The sequence below is a fragment of the Thermobia domestica genome, chromosome 8 (assembly GCF_964235325.1).
Source record: "Thermobia domestica chromosome 8, izTheDome1.hap1.1, whole genome shotgun sequence".
NCBI lineage: Eukaryota > Metazoa > Arthropoda > Insecta > Zygentoma > Lepismatidae > Thermobia > Thermobia domestica.
The window spans coordinates 182,433,190-182,458,311 of NC_137461.1; the positions used below are offsets into that span (position 1 = coordinate 182,433,190).

Sequence of the window (25,122 nt, forward strand, 5' to 3'; positions counted from 1 at the left end):
GGGAGGGCACCGCTCACCACCTGTGTCGTTAGGGATTACGACCACTGTATTGCCAGCTATCACCTCTGTGGGTTGTATACTATGATCACGTGTTCCTTCTTTTCTGGAAGAGTTAAACCTACATTCTCTGTAATACATGAGGTATTTAGACCTGCATGCTCTTCATATAATGTAATAAAAGGGTCATGCTGGGAATAAGAAAAAGAACATTCCTTGGACATAACGAAAACTATTGGCATCAGAAATATTTATCTACGAGGCATATGCAGTAGTATAATTCAGAATAGTTACTGTTTAGTTCAGTAAACGAGGAAAGGGGTATAAAAAACAAATATGTCGCGATCAACGAGATCGACCATAAGTTGACAGAGGAGGAAGATGTGTAGTAATACAACAACTTGGTTAAATTGATAATTCGTTCTGTATCATGTAGTAGATCGTATCGCAACTTTACGGGAGAGCAGAGGAAGACTTACTAACGCTATCATATAATAAGCTTTAGTAACACGATCGTATAGTAACAAATGAATGAAACTGTGATTACTACAACTTGGATTTAACGAAAGCCGTTTAGATATTCAGTGGTTTGCAGGGTTGTATAAGGCACAAAAAGATAAGACACAATTCAATTCTTCATACCTCAGCTTAAAGTGGCTAGATACATGCAATTTCTGGTTAGATGCTGAAACTCCTGTCGGATTTTAATACATGACGTATTGCAGGATACAAAATGCTTTGCATTACTTTTTTGTTTGTAGACAGCTACTAGCTTAGTGTTCTGAAAAGTTGTGTATAAACTAGGGATGGCCGATTCCGTAATTTTAACTTTCCGGACTACCGAAAGCAAAACCGGACAAAATCCCTAGTTCGGGAAATTCCGATTTTGGAAAAACTTCGGAATTCGGAAAAATTCGGAATTTAGAAATTTCTGACATTCGGAAAACATTCCGTTAACATTCCGGAATTCGAAAAAATTCGGATTCTTTTCGAAATCCGGTTTTCTCAATTCCGGAATTTTCTAAATTCCGAAGTCTTTCCGAGTTCCGAAGTTCTCCTGAATTCCGGAGTTTAACTGAATTCCATAATTTTGCGAAAGGCGGAAAGTGAAAATTCCACTTCCGAAAAATGAATTTATTTTGGTTAATATGAATCGTGGCGGAAATAAGTCTTTGACCAGGTAATGGCGACTGCTTACAAAGAAATGCAGAGTATGAGAATTCAATCTGTCATGTCTATAGTTTCGTGTGAAGAAAAAACAAACTTGTGAACTAACGGTTTAAAAACAACTCAAGTTATTAATGTAAACTTTGCCGACATCATAAACGAAATACGAAAGACATTTTGAATCGAAGAAATATAACATACAAGTTTGTAAGCAGAGACAAAGAAACCTAACGTAACCAGACTAAAGACGAATCGTTTACCGTGTAGGGATCGCGGTTCAGTGGTCAAGGTGCTTGTGCGAGTCCACGTCGAATTTTTTTTTTACTTTAGGATTTTTGATGGCAATTGATCTGCGATGACATACATTTTATTATATTCAGATATCTGAATACTCGGATGTTTCAATACTTGAACTGTTAGGGATGCGCACGGGACGAGTCGAGACAGAGTTATCTTGACAAAATTCGTGTCGAGACACGGCTCTCCCAATTTCAAAATATATAATTTTCGAGTCGAAACAAGACTTTTACAGCACATTTTCGAGTCGAGACAGCCACAAATTTTGTCTCGTGCGCATCCCTATGAACTATCAAATCTTCAGGAATAATAATAGAAATAATAATAAACTAAAATAATTATTGTTATCTCGTAGAAGATTAAAAGCTAGGAGCTAATTATCGCTCAGATCACACCATTACAAGCAGAAACGAGACATTTGGAAATAATATTTCGGTTTGGTTTAATGTTGCCCACGAAAAGAAGAATTTCTCATCTCGTTTCTAAAACAAACAAAAGAAAATGAGAATTAACATTTTACATTCGAGACTGGACAAAGCTAACTCAAAATGTTCGTCTCGCTTTGGAGATGAGAATCGACAAGAGACGAAAAATATCGTAAACATTTCCCGTCTTTTCTCGATTCTCAAAATAGTATATGACCATTCTTTAAGTAACAATTGCTCTGTAGACTGAATCTCATAGACTATTTCGTTACATTGTATTTCAGAACTCATTGAATTACGGTTTGTGTAGTTATTTTTGTAGCAAAGCTTATATTTACCTCTGCATATCCTAAAAATTAGTTTATTATATGCGTTACTGTTGCGTGATATTCAGTTAAATTTATAACAGTTATTTTCCTTAAAACATACAGTAGAATATTTTCTACATGAAACTTCAGTGGAACGCTCTGGTTTAAAATTTTGGTAGTTGCAGAGGTGTGTCTTGAAGTTACGGAACCGTTTCCCCGAAATCTCTACTTTTAAGTAAGTTTTGCCAAATTTTAGGACAAGTTTAAAAGTTTCAGTGACATTATTATTATTTTTATTATTATTATTATTACTATTATTATTATATGAACACTGTATATAATCTTTAAAAGATATTACGGTTTGTATCTGAATAGTAATAGCTAATTGACTGTCGATCTCGGTCGTCGAGAGGTCTTCAGGACACAAGGACATCGGTCACGTTTTGAGTTTGAGTTCCGAAAGGGCAAGTATTCGGGCTCGAGCCAAAAATTGTTAAAAGTTATAAGCTTCAGCCAAACATGTTCAAAACAGCTGGGACCGGGTTTAGGCCTCTCAACGGCTCGGCTTATAGCTCATTCACTACCGAACCGAAAGCTCACCCAACCGAGCCGATTTGAGCCATCGGCTTAGTTGAGCTGAGTTGAAACGTGCCAATGGACTAGTTTCAACTTAGCTGGCTCTAACCGATTCACATGAGCCGAGTAGGTGACCCATCCCAACCAAGAAAGCTCGAGCCATCGGCTCAATTGATATAATAATTTCGCTCAGTTGATATAAGCCGAGCCGGTTGATATCACTAGCCGAGTTGGTCTTCTCCTTGGGCTCAAGAATTCGACCGTACATGTCTCATCCATGATTTTAAGAACTACAGTATATATTTATATTGGTGATTACGACATTTGAGGCTGACTCGTAATAATAATAATAATAATAACTTTTGTTCTCTCGTTATCTAGAGGAGATACACTAAAATTACGAGACGAGATACACCAATGTAGTGAGCAACACTAACAGTATTCCACATTACTGCTTACATTTCTCATGGCTTTCGCTTTCCATTCTAATCAGGCCATTATTTCAAAACGAGTTAAAACGAGCTAAACGAGCGAGCGAGCCATTATCAAACTGGACTCAACTCGAAACTCGACCTCAAAAAGAGCGACCTGGCTCGGAAATCAAGAAAATTACCTTTGACTCGACTCGTGTCCATCCCTATTCGTATTTGTATTTTATGTTTCCACTTCAACAATTTCTACTCTTTTTTCTCCGTTTACCTGCTCTTTGTGGATTTCTCTGTCCGTGTAGTCCTTTATTTACACCATGCACTATTTTTATTCCTAGCTTCTGACCCGCTTCAGTGTCTTATTCAGTTTAGGCTTTTCTCCTTACCTTGACTAGACATGTGATTGATTTAGTTCTCACTTTGCGCACAGGACTGATGAAAAGTTATTAATAATAATAATAATAATGTTGATATTATTAATATTATTACTATTATTATTATTATTATTATTATTATTATTATTATTATTATTATTATTATTATTATTATTATACTATTGAACTTGCACGGCGAAATTGCTGTATAATACGATATCATTTCTGCAATTTTACTCCGTTCTATGTTATTTAGTTTATTAATGGGCACTAAATTGTCTTCAGATCATCGAATAAATTAACTTCGGCATGCACTTTGGTGGGAATATCATTACAGGAACATTATCGGATCGTTCCAAACATCAGGGTTGAACTTAGCAATATTTAGCTTATGATTTTGCATGAGAAGATAATGTAGGGGTGAAGTGCTGGACTTGTGAATAATACAACTAATCGATATAGCTTCAAATCCTTTTCAAGTTATTTTATTTTCAAAGCAATCGTGAAGAATCAAAGAGTGACTTCTCATACTAAATGAGCAATCCTTAAGAAAGTGGACGCAAACACTTGTATCATGATATATACGACTTACGCATGTTAATTGGTAAAGGGCAAGGAAATTACTAGGACATTCGAAACACTTCGTTCATCTGCAGTATGCACTTTTTAATTTATCGTTCTAAAGAAAAAAACACTACACCATTTGTTATTGGTAAACTAACTTTGGCTAGCGCAATCGATGGAATATGATGGTCTCTGTAATAGGCACATTTCTGAAGAAGTTTGCCTATTGTAGAGACTCATCGTTTATTCGGAAAGAATTCGTTTTATTGATCGCAGCCATCTGATTCATAGCCCTGATTAGATATACTTGCTTCCTCATTTTCATTGTATCACTTCGCTAATAAATGTCAGTGGAATTTCTACCAAGTTTTCACTTAATATCTCAAACGGGTTATACGCTCTCTGTTACCACCTCTCACGTGCTGTATGCATTATTAAGAATCATCCTACTTGTAGTGGATTCGAACTTACGACCTTTGTATTTTCAATCTAGCGTCTTAGCCACTACATTCCTGCATTCTAACCATCGAGAATATGAGTATTAGATCAGTACTGAGAAAGCGGAGAAAAAGAATGTAGAAATTGTCGAAGTGGGAACATAAAATACAAATGCGAACATATATTCAAACAACTAAACGTTTACCAAGCAACGATCTTCGTGTAGTGGTTAAGGCGCTAGATTACAAATCCAAAGGACGGCGGTTCGAATTGCTCCAAGGAGTATATATTTTTTTAGGTTTTTAAAAATAATGCATAGAGTACATGAGAGGTGGTGAAAGAGAACGTATTATCCGTTTAATACGTTAAGTGAAAAAGAGTTTAAAATTTCGGTGAAATTTATTAGAGAAGTAAAACGTTGAAAACGAGGAAGCAGGTATATTTAATTAGGGGTATGTATCAAAGGGTGGTAATCTCAAAAACTGCAAATTTTCCCGAATTTCGCACATGTGAGTCTCTACGAGAGGCAAATTTCTTCAGAAATGTGCCTATTGCAGAGATCATCTTGCCAGAAATGCCGTAAAATTTCTATGCAATTTTGCCCTTTTGTCTATCTTCACCTCTGAAACGGAAAGAGAGAGAGAGAGAAAGAAAGAGAGAGAGAGGGATGTTCCCGGCACTGAGAGTGAGGTGCTTCCATTAAAATAAACGAGTTGACAAATAGATGCTTATATAATGAGAATGCAGAATACAAACAACTATAAAACATCAAAGTGATAATTGCAAGCATTATCACCTATGGTTCCGGAACCGTGACGGTCAATGAAACATGATGCAATGTCGGACATCGAGAAATAATTTGATAATGAAATGAAAACAGGACTTTAGAAAAGAAATTATTATGATGCACTAGACAAAACATGATTGCCTGTTTCTTCTCCTCAAGTTAAATTGTCTAATTTAAGCGATGCGAGACGAAGCCTGTGTCTCGTCTCGTGGCTATTCCAGTGTCATCTTGTTTCCGAAAGGAGACAAGTTGTTATCTTGTCTCCTTTCGTCTAATTTTCTTTCGTAAACCTTGTCTCCTTTCGTAGAAGTAAAATGCCATGCGATTTGGAAATGTAACGAAGTTTACAAGTTAGAATTGATAATCGGACAAGAGGGAGCTATGGAATGCTTTCGAGACATTTAAAACGCTATGAGTCTAGACAAGGACATTGTCTCGTCTCGTCTCGGATTTAACAAAGCCTATATTGTCTCTCCCATGCTGAATTGGAAACCTCTCACCAGAATTGAAGTGAGTCTTGTGTCAAGTGAGACATGTGGGTCAAGATGTGTAACTCGGTTAGTGGGTCGTGGGACAACAGGATGTGACCCACTGGAATCCTCCACCCATCGTGACTCACCATAAACCAGCGATCCACCATAACCTACAGACTCACTACGACCCACCAACACACTTTGCTTATTGCATTCTATATAGCATCCTCTGAACAGTGGTGAATATGTCTACGTTTTACTTTTAGGGTCTCTATTTTCTTTTTTCTTTTTTGGCATTTGTTTCTATTTAATTACCTGAGATGACTATATCTTACAAGGAAAAAGCAGACTTTGTTAAATGAACTTTCGCGAGGTAGTAGTCCATATTTAAAGTGTTAATATTACAAACTGGGAGAGCGGAATAACCAGAAATAGCCTAGAAAATGCGTCTTAACGTTTCGAGTCGCTGTATGTATGATACGACGCCTAAAATTACCAAGTGACGGTGTGGCAGTGTGTGGAGCATTCACCATTCACGCGTAAAGGATCGCAAGTTCGATTCCCGCTCGAGTCAACTTGTTTTTGCTTTTACCAATAAAGTAGTCATTAATAACTACAAGTAAAATATTAATTCATCATATGTTTATAATGCATGAAATAATAGGAATTTTCAAATCAGTTGTAAAACTTTTCAATGTTTCTTGTAAACTAGATACAAATATAGCCTATTTCGTAAAGTCGTTAAATGAAAAATTTTCTTCACGATTCGTGTCTATATCTGTGGACAGAGTGCGAATTGCAAGGGGGATAATTCGGAAATCCCATTTGGCTATACCATTCATCCAGTATTTCCTAGCGGATTTCCTCTTCATCCTCCTTGCAATTCGCACACTGTCCACAGATATAGACACGAAACTTCGGACACAACGACTGTGGTAACCGTAATGCAGCTAGTGATATCAATATATTTATGAAATAGGTTATATTCTGTATCTAGTTCACATAAAACATTGAAAAGTTTTACAACTGATTTGAACATTCCTATCGTTTAGAGTATATGAACATATAGTGAATTAATATTTTACTTGTAGTTATAAATGACTACTTTATTGGTAAAAAGCAAAAACAAATTGACTAGAGCGGGAATCGAACGCTGGACACTTTACACCAGAGTCGTGAATGCTCCACACTGTAACACCGCCACTTGATAATTTTAGGCGTGGTACCCAGGCCCGTGCTGGGATACTGACGAGGGCGGTGCACAAGCCTACCAAAAGGGCGCTCATACAAATGTTAATACGTATATATATATATATATATATATATATATATATATATATATATATATATATATATATATATATATATATGTGTGTGTGTGTGTGTGTGTGTGTGTGTGTATGTATGTGTGTAACTTAATCAATGTAGTAAACGTCGGGAGGCGATTCCTGCTCCCGAGGTCAAATGAAAAGTATAGGCCAACCTGGGTATAGAAATGCCTTGGAGCTATGACTCCCCGAAAATTTCAAAATTGGACAAAGAAATTGTCCATTATTTTTAGTCTAGATTCCATTAGTGTACAATTGGATGTAGTACAGAGGCGGTGCAACTGGAATATTTCTTTGAGTATTTTATCAAACGTTGAATGAGGAAAATGAAGAGCAATCATGTACAAGATTTAAACAATCAAAAGTAATAGTACATCGTTCAAATTTGAACAAATTAGAAATAGAAAGAAAGAGAGATACACGCATGTGATTGATCTATTTTGTCTCAGCAGAGAATAAACTATCGGAAGAATTAGAATGAAAAGAAATATTTAACGTAGGCTATTACAGTTATATCTTCCAGGATAATGGTAACGGATAAGAAATGAACAGCTTCCTGTCCAAGTGAAGAGTGTGTAAAAATGGAAAAAATAACTTCGAGCCAGATTAGGTTTATAACGACTGTGCATAAGACAGTCAAGCGGCACAGGTCAGGTATGATAAACGACAGTACAAGAGATTCTTTATATGACAACAGTGGTTTGCACAAATTATGTAAATACAATTTTGGGCCAAAGTAAGCTACATTGAAAGATTTCCTCCTCGTAATACGTAATTCTGAGGAAGATAATAATTTTGAGCAGAGAAGCAATGAAACTCGACGAAATACAAGCTGTTGCGCGTGTTGCACAATGATGCAAAGAAATACAGTTTCAAACTGCCGATTTACTCTGTTTCGTACAAAGTAGGATAACTGTGAAATACTCAGGGCTACCTTGTACAGTATTTGTGCAATGCAGTATGTATACACGAGACAGCTGTAGAGGCTAACAGTTCACAGTCTGATATTGCTGACCGTTCACCGCTTGCAAAGATTACATCGCAGAAGGAAATTTTTCCGCGTGCGGTCAAACACACTTGATATTTCAGATATTACTGGCGCAGCTATATTAAATCGAGCAACAAGTTCTTCGGCTGTCGTGGCTAGTGTTGCATACAAAAGCCGTTTCATAACCCTCCCCCAAGAAAAAGAAATCAAGGGGCGTGAGGTAGGGTGAACGAGGTCCTTCTCTCCCAATCTAACGATTTGGGAATGTTTAATTCAGGAATATCAGCATATTCCTGTCAAAATGTGCAGATGCACTGTCATGCTGAATCACATTTGCTGTTTTATGTTCAAGTGCACATGTTTTAACAATTTTGGAAGAAAATTACATAAAAATAAAAGATATGTACTACCACACAGGCGAGCTAATAATAAATAAGGGTCTACCAAAAAATATCCACTATACCGCACTGCACGCTCACACAATCTTTGCTGCTGATCGTTCAGTAGAGTTGCATGTGAATTTTTGCGCCCTACACATGGCTATTGCTAGTTTCAGGACTTCTTCTGATCATTCCAGTATGCTGTCTTCAAATTCAACTGTCCATATGGTGCGATTTCCTCCGATTTCACGTAGGGGAAATTGAAGAGACCCTATCTCTCGAAGGCGAATATGGAGGCGTGGAAAAATACAGGGAAAGTTACTCTGCTTTGAGGGCGACAGTCACGACATAAACACCTCGCTTCTGAGCTATTTTCCCTTACCTCTCCATAAATGAGGTGTAAATCAGCCAGCTCGTGGACAGAGTAATCTGCTATTCCGCAGCCACGTACAGATTAACACAATCAATTTTACTTAAACACAACCGACTTCGATCCGACTTTACGCGACTTTGATCCGACATTTTGTTCTTGAGTTAGGGCTGTTTCTACATTTTTCTGACAAATTTTCGGGTGATTAAGGCGCCAACATAAGACACTTTTACACCCAGGTTGATGTAGCCGATACGTTTCGTTTACTCTCGGTATCAGGAATCAATTCCCGACGTTTGTTATATTAACTAACTTATACCCTGTATATATATACGAGCGCCATTTTATATATTAAAACCGTCAAATTTGTTCAGTAACAAATAGCTAAACTGTAAAAACGTCTGTACTAGAGAAACAATAAGTTCTTTTTAGTTCTTGTTATAATTTTTTGTCAAATAAAATGAAGGTATAGAAATAAAATAAATCTATATAGTTATATTTTAGAAAGACAATAAGCACTGATTATTTGAACACTGCTCTAAAACACACAAGAACAATCAAATTTGTAAATAAAGAGCTTAAAAAACTCGGATTGTTTAAAGTACCCCATATCGATTGCGCCGTTTTTTGGGGCAGCGTGGAAACTCCTATACCAAATGGACCTACATATTAATTGCTTTACTGGCTTTACATATAATTTTTGTAAAGTGATTGTACTCTTTACCTGTTCTCTGCCAATAGCAACTGTATGAATGTATAATACAAAACTGGTATCCTGAAGAATTTTTAAAAATATATATAATGTGATATTTTGCAGATCGCCTTTAGAAGGGCGCACTGTACCCTTCACAGGTTCTTTACCAACAGCCACTATATGAATTTACTAAACTGGTATACAGAAGAACAACTGAAACCACTTATCTATAATGTGATGTTTCGCAGGGCGCACTGTACCCTTCACGGATACTTTATCAGTAACAGTGTCAGTATCAGTATGTTTTTATTGTACAGAACTGTGCTATATAGAATAATAAATAGAGCTGTTTATGTTTGATGTGGTTTCGCAAGGGCGCCTTACGTAAAGGCCGCACTGTACCCTTCACGGGTTCTTTACTAACAATAACAGTATGTATTCATTGCACAGAACAGTGCCATACGGAAGAATAAATGTGTAAGTCACAATATTTTGGCATTTGGATATTAGTGATATGTTGTTCGGATTTTGGAACCTTAGGTGATAACGCTTGCAATTACTACTTTGCTGTTTTATGGCTGTTTGTATTTGGCATTCTTATTGTGTAAGCGTTTATTTGTCATCTCGTTGATTTGAATGGAAGCAGCACACTCTCAGTTCCGGAAGCATCTCTCTCTCTCTCTGCAATAGGCACATTTCTGAAGAAATTTGCCTATCGTAGAGACTCACATGCGATAAAATTCGGAAAAATTTCCAGTTTTTCCGGTCGCCACGGGTACAAACTCCTCACCAGCCCCTTTATAACCGTTTTTTTTTAATTTGTATCTAGTTCGAAGTATAGATATTGAAAAATAGCTGTCATTCTGTAAACTCAAAACTGTTACCTTTCACCACCAATCAACGATTAATATATTTTGTTCACCTGTTTAGAAAATTTTAGAAAGATGACAGGGACTGTATCAAGGAAAATTTGAAATTTACTTTCAAGGAATTTTATACATTTATTAAGATTGGAAAAGGACTTCTTAAAGCAATTCCCTATAGTTGAAGTAGGACTATATGTTTAAAGAGTGAATTTCATTTTCCAAATCCAAAAATGTCACGTAAAGATTATTATACTTTTGTTAATCTGTTTCGATAATTTTAAAGAAATGGTAGTTACTGGTAAATACAATAAATTGATCAATGCCGAGTGATCAATTTCAGTTTCTCATTTACAGCACAATGTATCTATTAAGCTTATTAGTGAATGTTCTAAGTTAACACAGAATATATCAGTTAATGCACTTTAGTTCACGATAGTACATTTCCTTTCCATGGATAGGTCCGAACAGAGATCCTTCACGCTGAGACCTATATCTTAGAGAATTTTGAGGAAGTGCCGGGTTTTTTTATTTTACAGAGTTGGTAACCCTATTCATACATCACACACACACGTGTGTGTGTGTGTGTAAAAGAAAAAAACTACATTCCAAATCATCAGTTGGTTGTTACGCAATGCACGATGAACACAAAATACTTCCACATGAGGCAAAACAATGCTTATGAATGTCATACGTTCTGTAAAGCAACCATGAAACCCGCCAGATGTAGGAACAGCATGTTAGCTGGGAGGAGTCCAAAGTATTTGAGGGAGGTCCAATACGTTTACGTAATATTGAACCTGTCTTATACTGTACCCGATAAGATAAGTAATTCTTAATTACTGTTACCTAAGAAAAGAAAGAGTACATGATGAGGCGTAAAATAAAATAATTAGCCTATATGAATCATTTCTCTGTTAAAGAAGTATAGCTCGTTAGAAAAGTCTACAAATGTTAGTCAAGTTTCAAAATTTTTGGGAGGTCAGGACCCGGTGAACCCCCCTCGTGGCTACGCCCCTGAGCATTGCTAACTAGTCCCAAATTCAATATAGCGTTCCCCATCATACAGTTTTATCAAGAGTACAAAATATACTTATTTTATAAAAGAAATATGAATATGCTAAAATACTATCCATACGGGGGGTCTACGTATTGACTTATTAATATTTGGCTCACAAATTACTGTAGAAGATACTTTCTTTATCTATATAAGCTAAGAATTAACTTGTAAATGCGGATCTACTTTCTTTTGATTTCTTCTCTACTACATATTTTCTTTCTCATTTTGTAATTCTGCTATCACTTTTTAAAATTGTAATTATATTGATTTGCTTCCGTATAAGTACCGTAATTTAAAAATATGAATGCATAAAAACAAATTCCATTTGTTAATTGCTAGTGAAATAAAATTCAGAAAGCTTATTTAGCGCGAAAAACCTTCTCATTCACTGGAAACCGTGCTGTGTTGCAGAAGCACTGCAACGACCAGACCCTTTAACTTCTGAGATAGGGGAAAGGAGACTTAACATTCGCTCCAATTCCCGCGCTGAAGGAATCTGGTCGTTGTACGCTCGCTGGAACACAATATAAATTAGAGACTGCTACGGAGTATTTTTCGCTTTTTTAAAACGGATTAACGAAACGCACAGTTACAGAAGGTAAAAAATATGTTATTTAAAGTATATATGGGAGTATTAGAAAATATTTTTTCTGTTCTTTACTACTATTGCTAATAATATTTTTTTTCTTGAAATACTTTGGTCGTTGCGCAACGCTGCAATACTAACATTAGCCGCCACTGGCTTCAAGTGGTAATACTTCGCTAGTCTTGTCGATATTCATCATCAATTTGTTTGAAAGCGTTGAATTTTATCCCATTTTAAAATCGATTTAAAATGCTGTTAAAAGTACTGTTTATAAACTCTTCATTGTTGAAAACTGCGAAATGGAATTGTGAGTCGTAACGTTTCGTTAATCCATGACGGTGTATGGCAGTTTATTTCACCAATACCCAACAGATTTCGAAACAGACTTCACAATTTTCACTATTTAAAACTCCTGGTTACACTCCTCAAAATATTTTAACACTATTGCAAGTTGATCTATCACTTTTTGAGTCAAAACTCAGATCCGATCTTACACTAAACTGAATATCACAACAATATATAGAAACTATAATATGCGTGAAGAACATTACTTGCCTCCACTTCTTAATAGAGCTTCTACGAATTCATCTTGCAGAAAATGTTTGTCATCTTTTAAATTATTTATTTCCAGGTAATCAGCAAATACCCCTGCAAAGAAAATATCTGTCACTACATTTCACATATTGAACTAATTGTTATTCACTCTGTAAAGAAAAAATAGCGACACCTCAATTCTCTAAGCTAACTTACACAGAAAACCATAATTGCAGCCCGTTAGAAGAGGAACAGAAGGAAATGAAGAGTGGGATAGTTCATTTGCGTTATCTGTGACTAGTGTTGTAAATAGAAAAAAAAAACGGTTCGTATTTTTTCAGAAATGTACGTTTTTTTTAAAAAAAAAAACATTGCCTCTCGTTTTTCTTCTAAATTTCGTTTTTTTTCAAATAGTCATTTGTAATGCATCTTACGTCTATTTAAGTATGAAATATTTTTATGTAGGTGTAATCACCGTAAAATGCAACATAAACGCTAGATACTGATACGCTACAAATATTTTTCAAATTTACATGAATACCATACCTATTAACAATTCGGGTTTCAGTAGTTTTCATCAATATCAACTAAGAAATAAAAGTAGAAATGGAATTTTGTTTTTTCGTGAATGCAGGCCTTTAATAAGTACGAAAATAATGTCACGAACAGTATAAAATTCCAATAATTTGACTAAAGATAAAAACTAATACTAATTTGCCTTATTGTATTTTTCTAAATGTCATATATAAATAATTTGTCGACTAGATATATATGATATGCAGAGCCGGCTCTACCACATATGCAGTGGCGTATTTACGATTTTGTTTCGGGAGAGGCTTTGCTAACTTTCGGGGGCATTTGCCTGAAAATGTGAAAATTCTGCAAGATATTTCATATACTTTACTATAGTAAGATTTCGGGGGGGGGGGGGGCTTAAGCCCGGAAGCCCCCCTAAATACGCCACTGTATATATGCAACACGTGCATTTGCGTGGAACGGCAAGCTTGGATGGTCCGACAAAGTCTGTTATAAGTATATTATTTAAATTAAATATTTCTTGTTGGAAACAGACTTCATGATGATGATAGTTACATTTACTAAGCTGACCTTTTATTTGAATACAACATTCATAAATTATGTTTAGGTTGCATTAGTTTAAGGCCACATGGACAATGCTAAAGCAAATGGTCGAATAAATCCGAGCACAAATTGCTTGATTGTTGTCAAATGCAAGAATTCAATTCTCGAATATTAGTGAATATCTGTTCCATTTAGTAAGTTATCACAGTTTTGGTATGAAAGTAATCTTGTTTTTGTCAAAAGCAAGTTCCTTATCATTGAAGATAGAAACAAGTTTTTTTTTTTAAAAAAAAATGTTAGAAGATGTAGAAGAAAAATCAAGAAATAAAGATAAAAGAGCTAGTTGCACTGCAATTGCAAACTGATACATCGAGATTGAAGCTCGATAGTGAATTCTATAAAAAGGATTACCATCTTTCCTCTGCAGGTGTGTTTGCTTTATCTTTCACTATCATAATAGATTAACATTTAAAGAAAAAAAACAGACACAACGGAATTGCATTTTTAGTAAGTATTTAAGCCTTTCTGAGCGCGACTGCACTTACCCTCACCTTTGTTGTTCATGCTGGAGTAGCATACTTAAAATCATGACTTCTAAGATTTGTTCTTTCTGGAGAAAGGGGGAGGCGACAAATTATGCCATTGCACGAGGCGACAAATTGACTAGGACCTGAATATAGGATGACTCAATTTGAAGTAATGCAGGGTGTTTCAAAATTAATATTAGGGTTTTGAAACTTTGTAGTATCTATTACAATTAACTTACAACTATAAATATTATATCAAATGAAAGAGCAGCTCAAACAGTTTTGTACGCACGCATGTACATGCGTTGTTTCTTCTGTCTGCCGTTAGAAAGAGCAAGTAGCAAAGATGGAGACTAGAGAGCAGAAACCTTTTTGTTTTAATAAAGACAGAACCTGTACAGTGCAACCGTCTGTGTGAAGAATATTAAGGAGACGCTTGCAACTACGTCTTTATTGTTTGCAGTTGCTACAGGTCTAAAGCCTACAGACTACGGTTTACGTGCCAATTTTGCAAGTGAAATATTATTGCATAACAATGAAGATTTTCTGGATCGTGTCGTCTTCAGTGATAAATCGACTTTTCACCTAAGAGCTAATGTGAACACTCATAATGTTTGCATCTGACCGTCAGCAAATCCTCAGGAGATGGTACAATTGAAACGAAACTCCCCTAAATTGAATGTGTTTTGTGCCATATGGCGGAAAGGTTATGGGCCTTTCTCGCCTATCGACTAGATGTGTGCCGTGTGACGAATGAATCTCACATTGAACACTTGTAGCAAAAACTGTTTGAGGTGCTCTTTTACTTGATGCATTGCTTATAATTGTACGTAAAATGTAATAAGTACTACGAAGACTTAAAACCCCAAAATTTATTTTGAAACACCCTACATTTCTCACCAACAGTGTTGGAACTAAGATGTAAAAAGGAGAGAAAATTTTCCTTATAAAGTTATTGTTTACAACGATATTATTATTAGTCGAGACTATAACTGCAACAACAACACGAGTTAGTAGTCAAAAAATGTAATCAAATGTATACTCGGTGGCCCAGGTGACCAAAGTGGCACACACAGGTGTGTCACTTGTTTAATCCGCTCAAGTGTGGACACTAATTAAGATATCGGGATATTATTCTTGCAAAATGTGGTTGGTTTATAGTTTGTCATATTAATTTCTTTTTCTTCTGGTGTCGAATTTCTTTCTCAAATTTCACCCCAGTCAAAAATTCGAGAATTTTCTAATTTCGAATTTCCTTTACTTTTTTTCCTGTAGCTTCCTTCGTTGTAGAAAGACATCCTTAAGACTTACCAGGTAGATACCTCGGGTGGATACCTAACTGTTGACATCAATTGGACTGGCCTGCGCGCAGTGTTGCCATTTAGGAAAATTAAAATTCTCCTATATTTGGGCAAAAAATTAGAAATTTTTGTTTATAAATCCGTACCTGTATGTCCGAGTGCAAGTCAACTTACGCCAATCGAACATTTGTCCTTACTTAACAAACGAAAGTACAGATCGTTACAATGGGGTAATTAGGGGGCGCACGTAAAATTCGTATTTAGGTTCTAGCCCTTGATTTTTCTAGTTTTCCCTTACTTTTCTGTTTACCGTAATATATTTTTGGTAATTAGAAGCTTTGTTCCTTAAGTATCACCATAATACTTGTAGGATATATTAGTGGTATACCAATGTTTGATTTGAGATAGTTTGCGTCTGTTTGGTAGCAGTGTTGCCAGCTACAGAATATTTTAATTCCAGATTTTAGGGGGAAATTTTGGAAAAATTATATGTTTTGTCTCTATTATTTCCCTCTTGTTGGCTATATCGGAACAAACGTACCAGTGTCTGGAAGTCTCTTCTTTGCTCTACACAATGCACTATAGAATGTTTCAATAGAATAATTAGGGGAAGTACGGTTGAGGTTTACAGTGGACCTTGTCCTCTAATTGGAAAGATAACTGTGATTTTTTTAAAGGTAGAATGAGATATTTTTAATTGACATGCTTACTTTATTAGATATCGTCACAATACTTGTAGGATATATTAGAGGGATACCAAAGCTTATTATAAGATAGTTTGTGTGTGTCTGATAATAGTGTTGCTAACAACAACAAATTTTAATTCCAGATTTTAGGGGCAAATTTTGGGAAAAATTCCCTTTTTTATTTCTATTATCTCCTTCTTGTTGGCTACATTCAAACAAATGTACCAGTGTGTAACAGCCTCATCCTTAGCCTACCCAGCATACCATAAAAAGTTTTACTAGGATAATTAGGGAAAGTACAGTTGAGGTTTATAATAAAACATGTTCTGGAAATGGTAAGAAAATGGTGAATTTCTGAGGTAGAATGAGATTTTTTTTTTAATTTCATGCTTACTTTGTTATATATTGCGATGATGCTTGTAGGATATATTCTTGGAGCACTACGGTTTATTTTCAGATAATTTTCGTCTGTCTGATGGCAGCGTTTCCAGCCAAAACAATTAATTCCCGCTATTAGGTGAAAAATTCGGAAAATTTCCCTTTTCCCCTCTATTATTACCCTCTTACTGGCTACATTGAAACAAACGTACCACTACCTGAAAGCTTCCTCTTTGCCCTATAGAACGCACCATAAAAAGTTTCAATAGAATAATTAGAGAAGCTGTACCCCGGCATATTTGATTTTTGCTTCTGAGGCGTAAAAAGTGTCAAAATTTCATGTGTATGACAGAATTTTTTCTTTCCCTCTTTGAATGGAAGCCAGCGACTTCAGGATTTCACTGTACCTTGTCAACACACCAAAGATTTGTTTAGGTGACTTGAACCCATATAGCAGCAGTGGTACTAGATACAAAAAAAAATTTGAAATTCGGTTAGGGATTTTTTGTAAATTTTCACCCCCTACATTTCCCTCAATAATTTCCCACCCGTTGGCAACACTGTAATACAACTTACACCAAAAAATAGCCACATCCATTTTCTTAAAAACAAGGCTTTAACCATATCAATGGAATGAATAGTTTTTGAGCAATAAGTGACTAACTGGAAATGTAGGAAAACGCCAAAAATGACCTGGGGCCGAAAGGAATAATCACACAATTTTGCTCGTATAGGTTCAAAGAAACAAACGATTTGTAAGTTACGAGGGCTTCGACTCAAGTTCTGTTGATTATTTCAATAATCTGCAACATAAATCAATAAATAATAGTTGCCAGAGAAAACAACAGACTTTTGAAAAAAAACATGAAAAAGAACGATGTTTTTTATTGAAAAAAAACTTCACAGAAAAAAAAAACGTTTTTTTACAACACTATCTGTGACACCTGTGGTGTACGACATCGATTGCTAATTGTTTGTGTATCAGTAATATTTTCGCTAGATGGCACTGAGTGCGTCTCGTAAATTATTGTAGTGAGAATTTTGCATTGCATTTGTGACGTGTAGTCTGAGGTAAATAGCATTTTATGATTGTTCTTTGCTTTCTCATTGTTTGGATAGTGTCAAGTGGCAAAATTGTTGTTGTGCAGCGTTGTTTGTGTGTGATATTGTTGCTACATGTGGACTGTAAACAAATAAGATGGGTATGAAATGTGACTTGGTGCCATGTGAACAAGACATAATTCTTGCTTTGCGCAGCTAAGACAAATCTCTAAGGGAATAGACGGAATTCTGAAAATCCACATTCTACGGTAGGAAGAGTAATTCATAAGTGGAAACAGCATAACAAATCGTCCTTTCGTGAACAGTGTGAAAGAAAAAAGAAAGTGTCACCCAGAGCAGATTGCTAAATGAAATCAATAGCACTGCAGATTTATGGAGTGATTTCCCCAAAAATCGCTTCTGTAGTTTAACATGATCTTGGGACTGCAGTTACTCGTACAGCTGTATTGTCTTGACTATATGAAGAGGATATTACAAAGAAGAAACCGCGTAGAAAGTCGAAACTGACAAAACACGGAGGACTTCAACATGTAGTTTTATTAGTCGATATGCAACCTGGAATTAGGACAACTGCAAACACGTCGTTTTCTTCGTTGAAAAAAAAATTTAGAATAGTGGGAAGCGATGATGGTGTGAAGTTGTGGATAAGAACGAGCAAGGAACTTGGGAAGGATTTTGTTTAAGAGATGCAAATATGCAGTTACTGAGTGATGGTATGGGCTTGGTTCACCGTTAAAGACGTCAGAACGACGGATATATGTGAAGGATCGTTTGATGCACGAAAATATCTTCAAATTCTGGTACGTAAAGTTCTTACAACAGCTAAAGTTAACTTTTCTGAAGAAAATTTGGACTACTTCCTGTTCCAGGACGATAATACTTCATGTTACCGAGCGAAAATCGTTAATACGTGGTTCAAGAATATGACTATTTAGAGACTCATGCAGCCTACAAACTCACCTGACATGAATCCAGTTGAAAATGTGGATCAATATGAACAGAAGATTCAATAGACAACTATCTCAAATAGAATGGAATTCAAGGAACAAATAATCCGGGTGTTAGTCCGTGAAATCGAGGTTGCATTTTGCAATAGTCTTGCTGCCAAAGGGCTCCGGTGATTTGCTGCACTCCAGAAAGCTCATGGTGCACATAAAAAATACTAGTTTGTTGTAAGGTACTCCCCGATGTTTGCCCACAATATGTCTTACCCTTAAGAAATTCCATTTCTTGTTTGCTGCTATTGTTGTTGATGTTTTTGAGTTTTATGTATAACTCTTCCTATAAACGATTTTGCTCAAAACACACGTAGCTAACTATATATATGCATATAAATTCATTAAATTCATGTCAAAAGCCTGAAACTTTGGCGCAAGTATTAAGAATGAACTGCTCGTTAGGAATATGGATTATAATATTATCAGGAATTAATGTAAAAAATCATATTGATTAAAGTATGTTGCGAAAACCATATCCGAGCAAGTGTCGCTATTTTTTCTTTACAGAGTGTATGATGAGGTATTTGTATGTATGATCTTTAGTGCTCTACATTTTACATTTGTATCTTTTACTGACATGTTACAGAAATAAATAAGAAATGGTGTTAACTCGTACATTACTAGAAAAATATTTAGTTTCATAAATCGTCTTTGTTATTTTTCCCAGACAATATGGTAACTCTGAGTAGAGACGGTTGTCAACGTTGTCCCTACTCAGGGTTACCATATATCATGAAGTAAAAAAGATAACATGTTAAAAAAATACATTTATTTAAAAAATGAACAAATAAAATGTTAAATTATCTTTCTAAATGACTTTTTCCTCTTAATGCTTTGAGCATATTTTAAACATATTTTAAGTCCACATCAAGTTTATATGCTGTCGAGTTTATATAATTTTTTTAATATCCACAGATTTTTTCTATGTACAATAATTTTTTTCGGTTGCAAATATCTGCTTCAAACATTCAGTGATTCTTTCTACGTACGAATGAGATTTAACTCATAACATATTTTTGAAATGATAGTGAAGTACCAGATACTTGCAACTGATCTAGAATCTACAGTCAAATTATTCGTGCCTCTATATGCATCATATCCTTCACAGCATGAGCAAAAGACCGCCTTTGGAGTTGCTTTTTACTTTTACACACTTCTTTGGTGGTTGACAGATATTTGCCAGAACCTAAAACCAAAAATATATTTTAATTTTCGATTTTTCTAGTTAAATTGAAAACGTGGAAAATGTCATTTTGATAGGAAATCAACCTGGACGCTTCTTTACTAATAGGAGAGAGAGAGAACATGTCTGAGTAAAACGAAATATTGGGAAACTGTTCTCATTCATCTAATTTTTTAATCTAACTATCCTAGCTAAATGCGGTGAACTGTACCTTCTGACAGAATATTGAGGCAGAGTGAAGTTCTTATTAGTTTGGTATCTTTCTTTTAGCACAGGTTAATGATTTTAAGTACCTAAAGTCAATCACAATACCTATCGACGGTTCAATGCAGCTACCTCGTATCTCGAAATAATGCGATTTTCACTTTTTGACATGGATGTGGGTGAAGACATTCGCTCTACCTAATGCACTCACTCTTATTTCAATTAATAAAATATAACACGTTATGAGTCTGAATCTGATTACTGTTGCCACCTCTTATCTCTCATCGAACGTACATTTTACGCACCTTACTCGTATCTCGGTCTGTATATGAGATACGTGTTTGTGACACTAAACAGTCAACGAAGGTATTAGCTTGGAAAAACTCGTATCTTTTATTTCTAATTGTTTGTCAATTTTACCTCACGTGATTAGTTTGATCCGCTGCTCAGTGATGCCAATTTGGCCTATTTTTGGCTAAATCTAGCATATTGGGAGAGGCAATTAGCTAAACAAATCTACAAAATGGTTATAGTCTGAAAATTAGCTTATTTTGTGAAACACTTTTGCCATTTTGGCCTTTTTATTACCCGTTAAATTAATTCTAAAAATACTTTTTCTTTGAAAATAAAATGTAATTTTTAAAACTGAGCCTATTTGTCATTATATATTATCGTAATAGTTGATTTCTCTAGACAAGTGGGAGTTTTATTGCGCAGCAAACACTTGTTTTTCATTATTCTTCCTTCTCCCCGCACGGAGATTTACAACTACTACACAATAGTTACCGACTCAGAAAGAATTTTAATGTCGCTCCCGTAAAGGTCCGTTTTGCTTCATTTAATTATTTTAATTTTCACATTTCATTGCAAGAATGAAAGTTTTCTGATACAAATTTAGTAAACTGTTCGGTTCTTCAAGCAGTAAAGATTGTTTTTGTTTATTAAAAGAAACAAATAGGATATCTAATTAGTTTGAAAACTCTCAATGCAATCATTATGATTTATATGGTGTACGGAGAAATAAGAAGTGTTTGTAAGGACCAGTGGCGTATTTACGATTTTGTTTCGGGGTGCTTTGCTAACTTTCGGGGGGAGAATTCGCCTGAAAATGTGAAAATTCTACAAGATATTTCATGTACCTTACTATAGTAAGTAATATTTCGGGGGGGGGTTAAGTCCGGAAACTCCCCTAAATACGCCACTGATAAGGACTATGATCTGCCGAAATTACTGAAAATTGGGACAATGTTAGTTTACACAAACACAAACAATCCACAATCCAACGATGAGCATCCACTTCCAGCGCATCGGCTAGCTGCGACGTTAGCGATGATCACTTATTTCAATTCAACTTATAATATGGCTGCTGACTTTCACTAAGCAGATGAGTTGTTGATGGATTTTATTGTACTGCAATTTAAAGTCATGTATGTTGCTTGTTAGTCTTCAGCGAATAAAATTCAATATTTCAAATTTTACTATAACTCATTTATAATCCTACACACAAAAAAACGAGGTTAAAATCTACAATGTGGGTTATAGGTTAGGAGTTCAAAATCTAGCCATTTTTTAAGTAAGAAAGCTTATTTTGGAAGGTCATTTAGCCTATTTTCTTCAGAGGTTGTTGGCAACACTGCTGCTGCTGGTATTCATTGTATGCTTTGTGCTGAGGAAGGACGTGCAACGTGTTAAGGGCCTTAGTACAGTATTATATTTCATCAAATATTGAGGTAAGCAATATTGTAAATTATATTAATAATACCTTTGAAGTTAAAGTACAATCAGAAGTTTCTAGTACAGAATATTGAACTTCTATTCTATACTTTCAAGGTTATAATAAAAGAACTGAATTGTAAGTGCGGTTAGAGCATTACATAAGCTTAGCATTCCAGATTGAGACTAGTGTAATTGAGTTACGAGTTTGCTGCAACAAAGTTTTCAGTGGCAGTAAATATTTGTTTCATCAAGTTACGTGTTTGCTTCCCTAAAATGCAATACAAATTTAAGGTTATTTGAAGCATCAGCTATTATTTCACACTGCACAACAAGTGTATGTACATTGACAACAATGCCAGTATTTTCAACAATATTCGCAGAGCGCTTTCTAAAAGCAGAACAAACTGCTTTATGTATTTGAAACAAAAATAATCAAGTTTGGAGGTGACTTAAATGCAAGATTTTTCATTGTATGTTTTTTTTTTTTTTTTCAAAAAGTAATCGTTAAATGTTTCTGGAAACGAACGGTTAAAATTCTATTAGTTGCAGATGACATATTTCTGTTCTACTTTCAATGGCTAGGCCCATATTACTATATAATATAGGTGTCAACTAGTGAAAAAAAGAGGTAAAAATTGCCAAAAGTGAAAGAAAAACGACTTTCCGTTCAAGAAAGTACTAATTATAGACAAAGAATTTTTAATTACTGTATTGTGTGCTTCCATATAGTACAATATTGAAACATGTTTATTATCTTGATTCAGACATACAATTATACTACGCACACATACAAAAATGCCACCGCCTTTATTGGGACTCGAACCGAGACCTTCCTGTTGTCAGTTAGGTTTGCTGTTCATTACACACACACATCCGTGTAAATTTTTGTGTACGAGGGCCGTTCCGAAAGTAATGGAACGGTGAAAAAGTGCCGGAGGCCTTTCAAATTATACACTTTATTAGAGTATTAAGGAAACTGCTATGTCAGTGTCAAACGAACAAAAGGTGTAAGGGTAGGAATAGAAAGTACAAAGGGGAAAGTAATGGACAAGCGTTGTGAAAGTTCATTTTGTAGAAAGTCCAAGGAACGTAAGTGCTCTCAAATAACAGAAGGAAACAGAAATGAAAGACTTTAACATGGGATCAGCGTAGAATTTATGTAAAATCTTTGGTAGACTGTAAAAACGTAAAGCAGAAGACAGTAAAAGGTCGCAATTCTAGGCGATCGGCATCACTTTCATATCACTTGAAAGTTGGGGAAGAACGCTTGCCTGTTTGCAAGAAGCTTTTTCTTTCAACGTTTTGCTTGGGCGAATGGTCTGTCTTACAGTGGGTAAAACACAGTGAAAGTGGAATGTTAGAACCGTGAGGCAAACGACCGAGTGATTCATCTTCCAAATCTAAGTTTCATTGACATAACTAGGAGAATAATATGAAAATAAAAATAGCCAAAGAGTATTTATATAATCTGCCAAAACTTCCGGCACATTACTGTAGAAAAGAGACTTCCAAACTGTACCTATCTTTAGACTTCAGGAGCATATCAGATGTCTACAGAGATTACAAGCGACACTTATCTCTGAAAAATCAAGAATTAATGTTTGGTTACAAACTGTTAAATTAATCCCACAACTTCAGACTGGATCCACGTACTTCAAGCAAAAACTAGCGACTCACCAATTCACTGTGTGTAACATAGCAAACATGGATGTAACATGCTACGTTTGGCATGAAGCTGAAGGAGGTGTAGATGCCAATGTAGTTTTCATCGTGTCTGGTGGACTACCTTGAAACTGACTTCACTGACGATGGGAAACCAGTTATCATTTACAGTGACGGGTGTACAGCACAGAACCGTAAGTGTACTCTTTTCAACGCTTTTCTGCATCTTGCTCGCACGAAGAAACGAACAATAATTCAGAAATATCTTACTAAAGGACATTCTCAAATGAAATGCGATTCGGTGCATGCAGTGATTGAAAGGAAAAAGAAAAATAAGGATTTGTATGTTCCAGCAGACTTCGTTACATTAATTCAAAATTCCAGTTCTGAGAAGCCATATAAAGTTACATACTTAATCACACACGTTCTTCAAAAAGTATGATGAACTTCGTTATTACTCATCAATTCGACCTGGAAGGAAAGTTGGAGATCCCTGTGTCGTTAATTTGAAAGCTCTGAAATATTCTTCAGATGCAGCTGATGCTCCACTTATTGAATTCAAGCTGCATTTCAATGACAGTTGGAAAGAGCTTAGTCAACGTGTGAAACGTGTGATTCAAGAACGGCATTATTGCAAAATATACCGAACTTGTATAGTGGTGTCATTCCACTTAATAAACGAAAGTTTGAGGACTTGCAGTCGCAAAAGTCATTCCTCTTTCGTGATCACCAATCCTTCTATGATTCTCTCCCACATGAGTAGGAAATTCATGATAGAAGCATTCGTTGTAAAACCATATGGTCGACTTGGATACATTTTGTCGATTCTCTTTAACAATTCTGGGTTACTGTGATGTTTACTTGAGTTTTGTGACTAGTGTTGTAAATTGAAAAAAAAATCGTTCGTATTTTTTCAGAAATTTACTTTTTTTAGAAAAAAACATTGACTCTCGTTTTTTTCTAAATTTCGTTTTTTTTAATAGTCATTTGTAATGCATCTTACGTCTATTTAAGTATGAAATATTTTTATGTAGACGCAATCACCTTAAAATGCAACATAAATTAAACGCTAGATACTGATACGCTACAAATATTTTACAATTTACATGAATACCATACCTATTAACAATTCGAGTTTCAACAGTTTTCATCAATATCAACTAAGAAATAAAAGTAGAAATGAAATTTTGGTTTTTCGTAAAAACAGGCCTTTAATAAGTATGAAAATAATGTCACGAACAGTATAAAAGTCAAATAACTTGCCTAAACGTAAAAACTAATACTAATTTGCCTAATAGTATTTTTCTAAATATCGTATATAAATAATTTGTCGACTAGATATATATGATATGCAGAGCTGGCTCTACCATATATGCAACACGTGCATTTGCATGGAGCGGCAAGTTTGGAGTGTCCGGCAAAATCTGTCATAATTATATTATTTAAATTAAATATTTCTTGTTGGAAACAGACTTCATGATGATGGTAGTTACACTTACTAAGCTGACCTATTTGAATACTACCTTCATAAATTATGTTTAGGTTGCATTAGTTTAAGGTCACATGGACAATGCTAAAGCAAATGGTCGAAAAAATTCGAGTACAAATTGCTTGATTGTTGTCAAATGCAAGAATTCAATTCTCGAATAGTAGCGAATATCTGTTCCCTTTAGTAAGTTATCACAGTT

General features: G+C 35.3%; 1 protein-coding gene across 6 annotated transcripts in view; it reads right to left on the reverse strand.

Annotated features, from left to right (window-relative positions):
• The window catches only part of LOC145693363 (juvenile hormone esterase-like), a 1,331,986-nt gene that overhangs the window by 435,899 nt on the left and 870,965 nt on the right, over positions 1-25,122 (reverse strand). For all 6 annotated transcript variants that reach the window (XM_081769289.1, XM_081769291.1, XM_081769293.1 and 3 more), the window contains one exon: positions 12,659-12,751. In XM_081769289.1, coding sequence (XP_081625415.1) covers positions 12,659-12,751 — 93 coding nt within the window. The remainder of the gene's footprint in view (positions 1-12,658; positions 12,752-25,122) is intronic.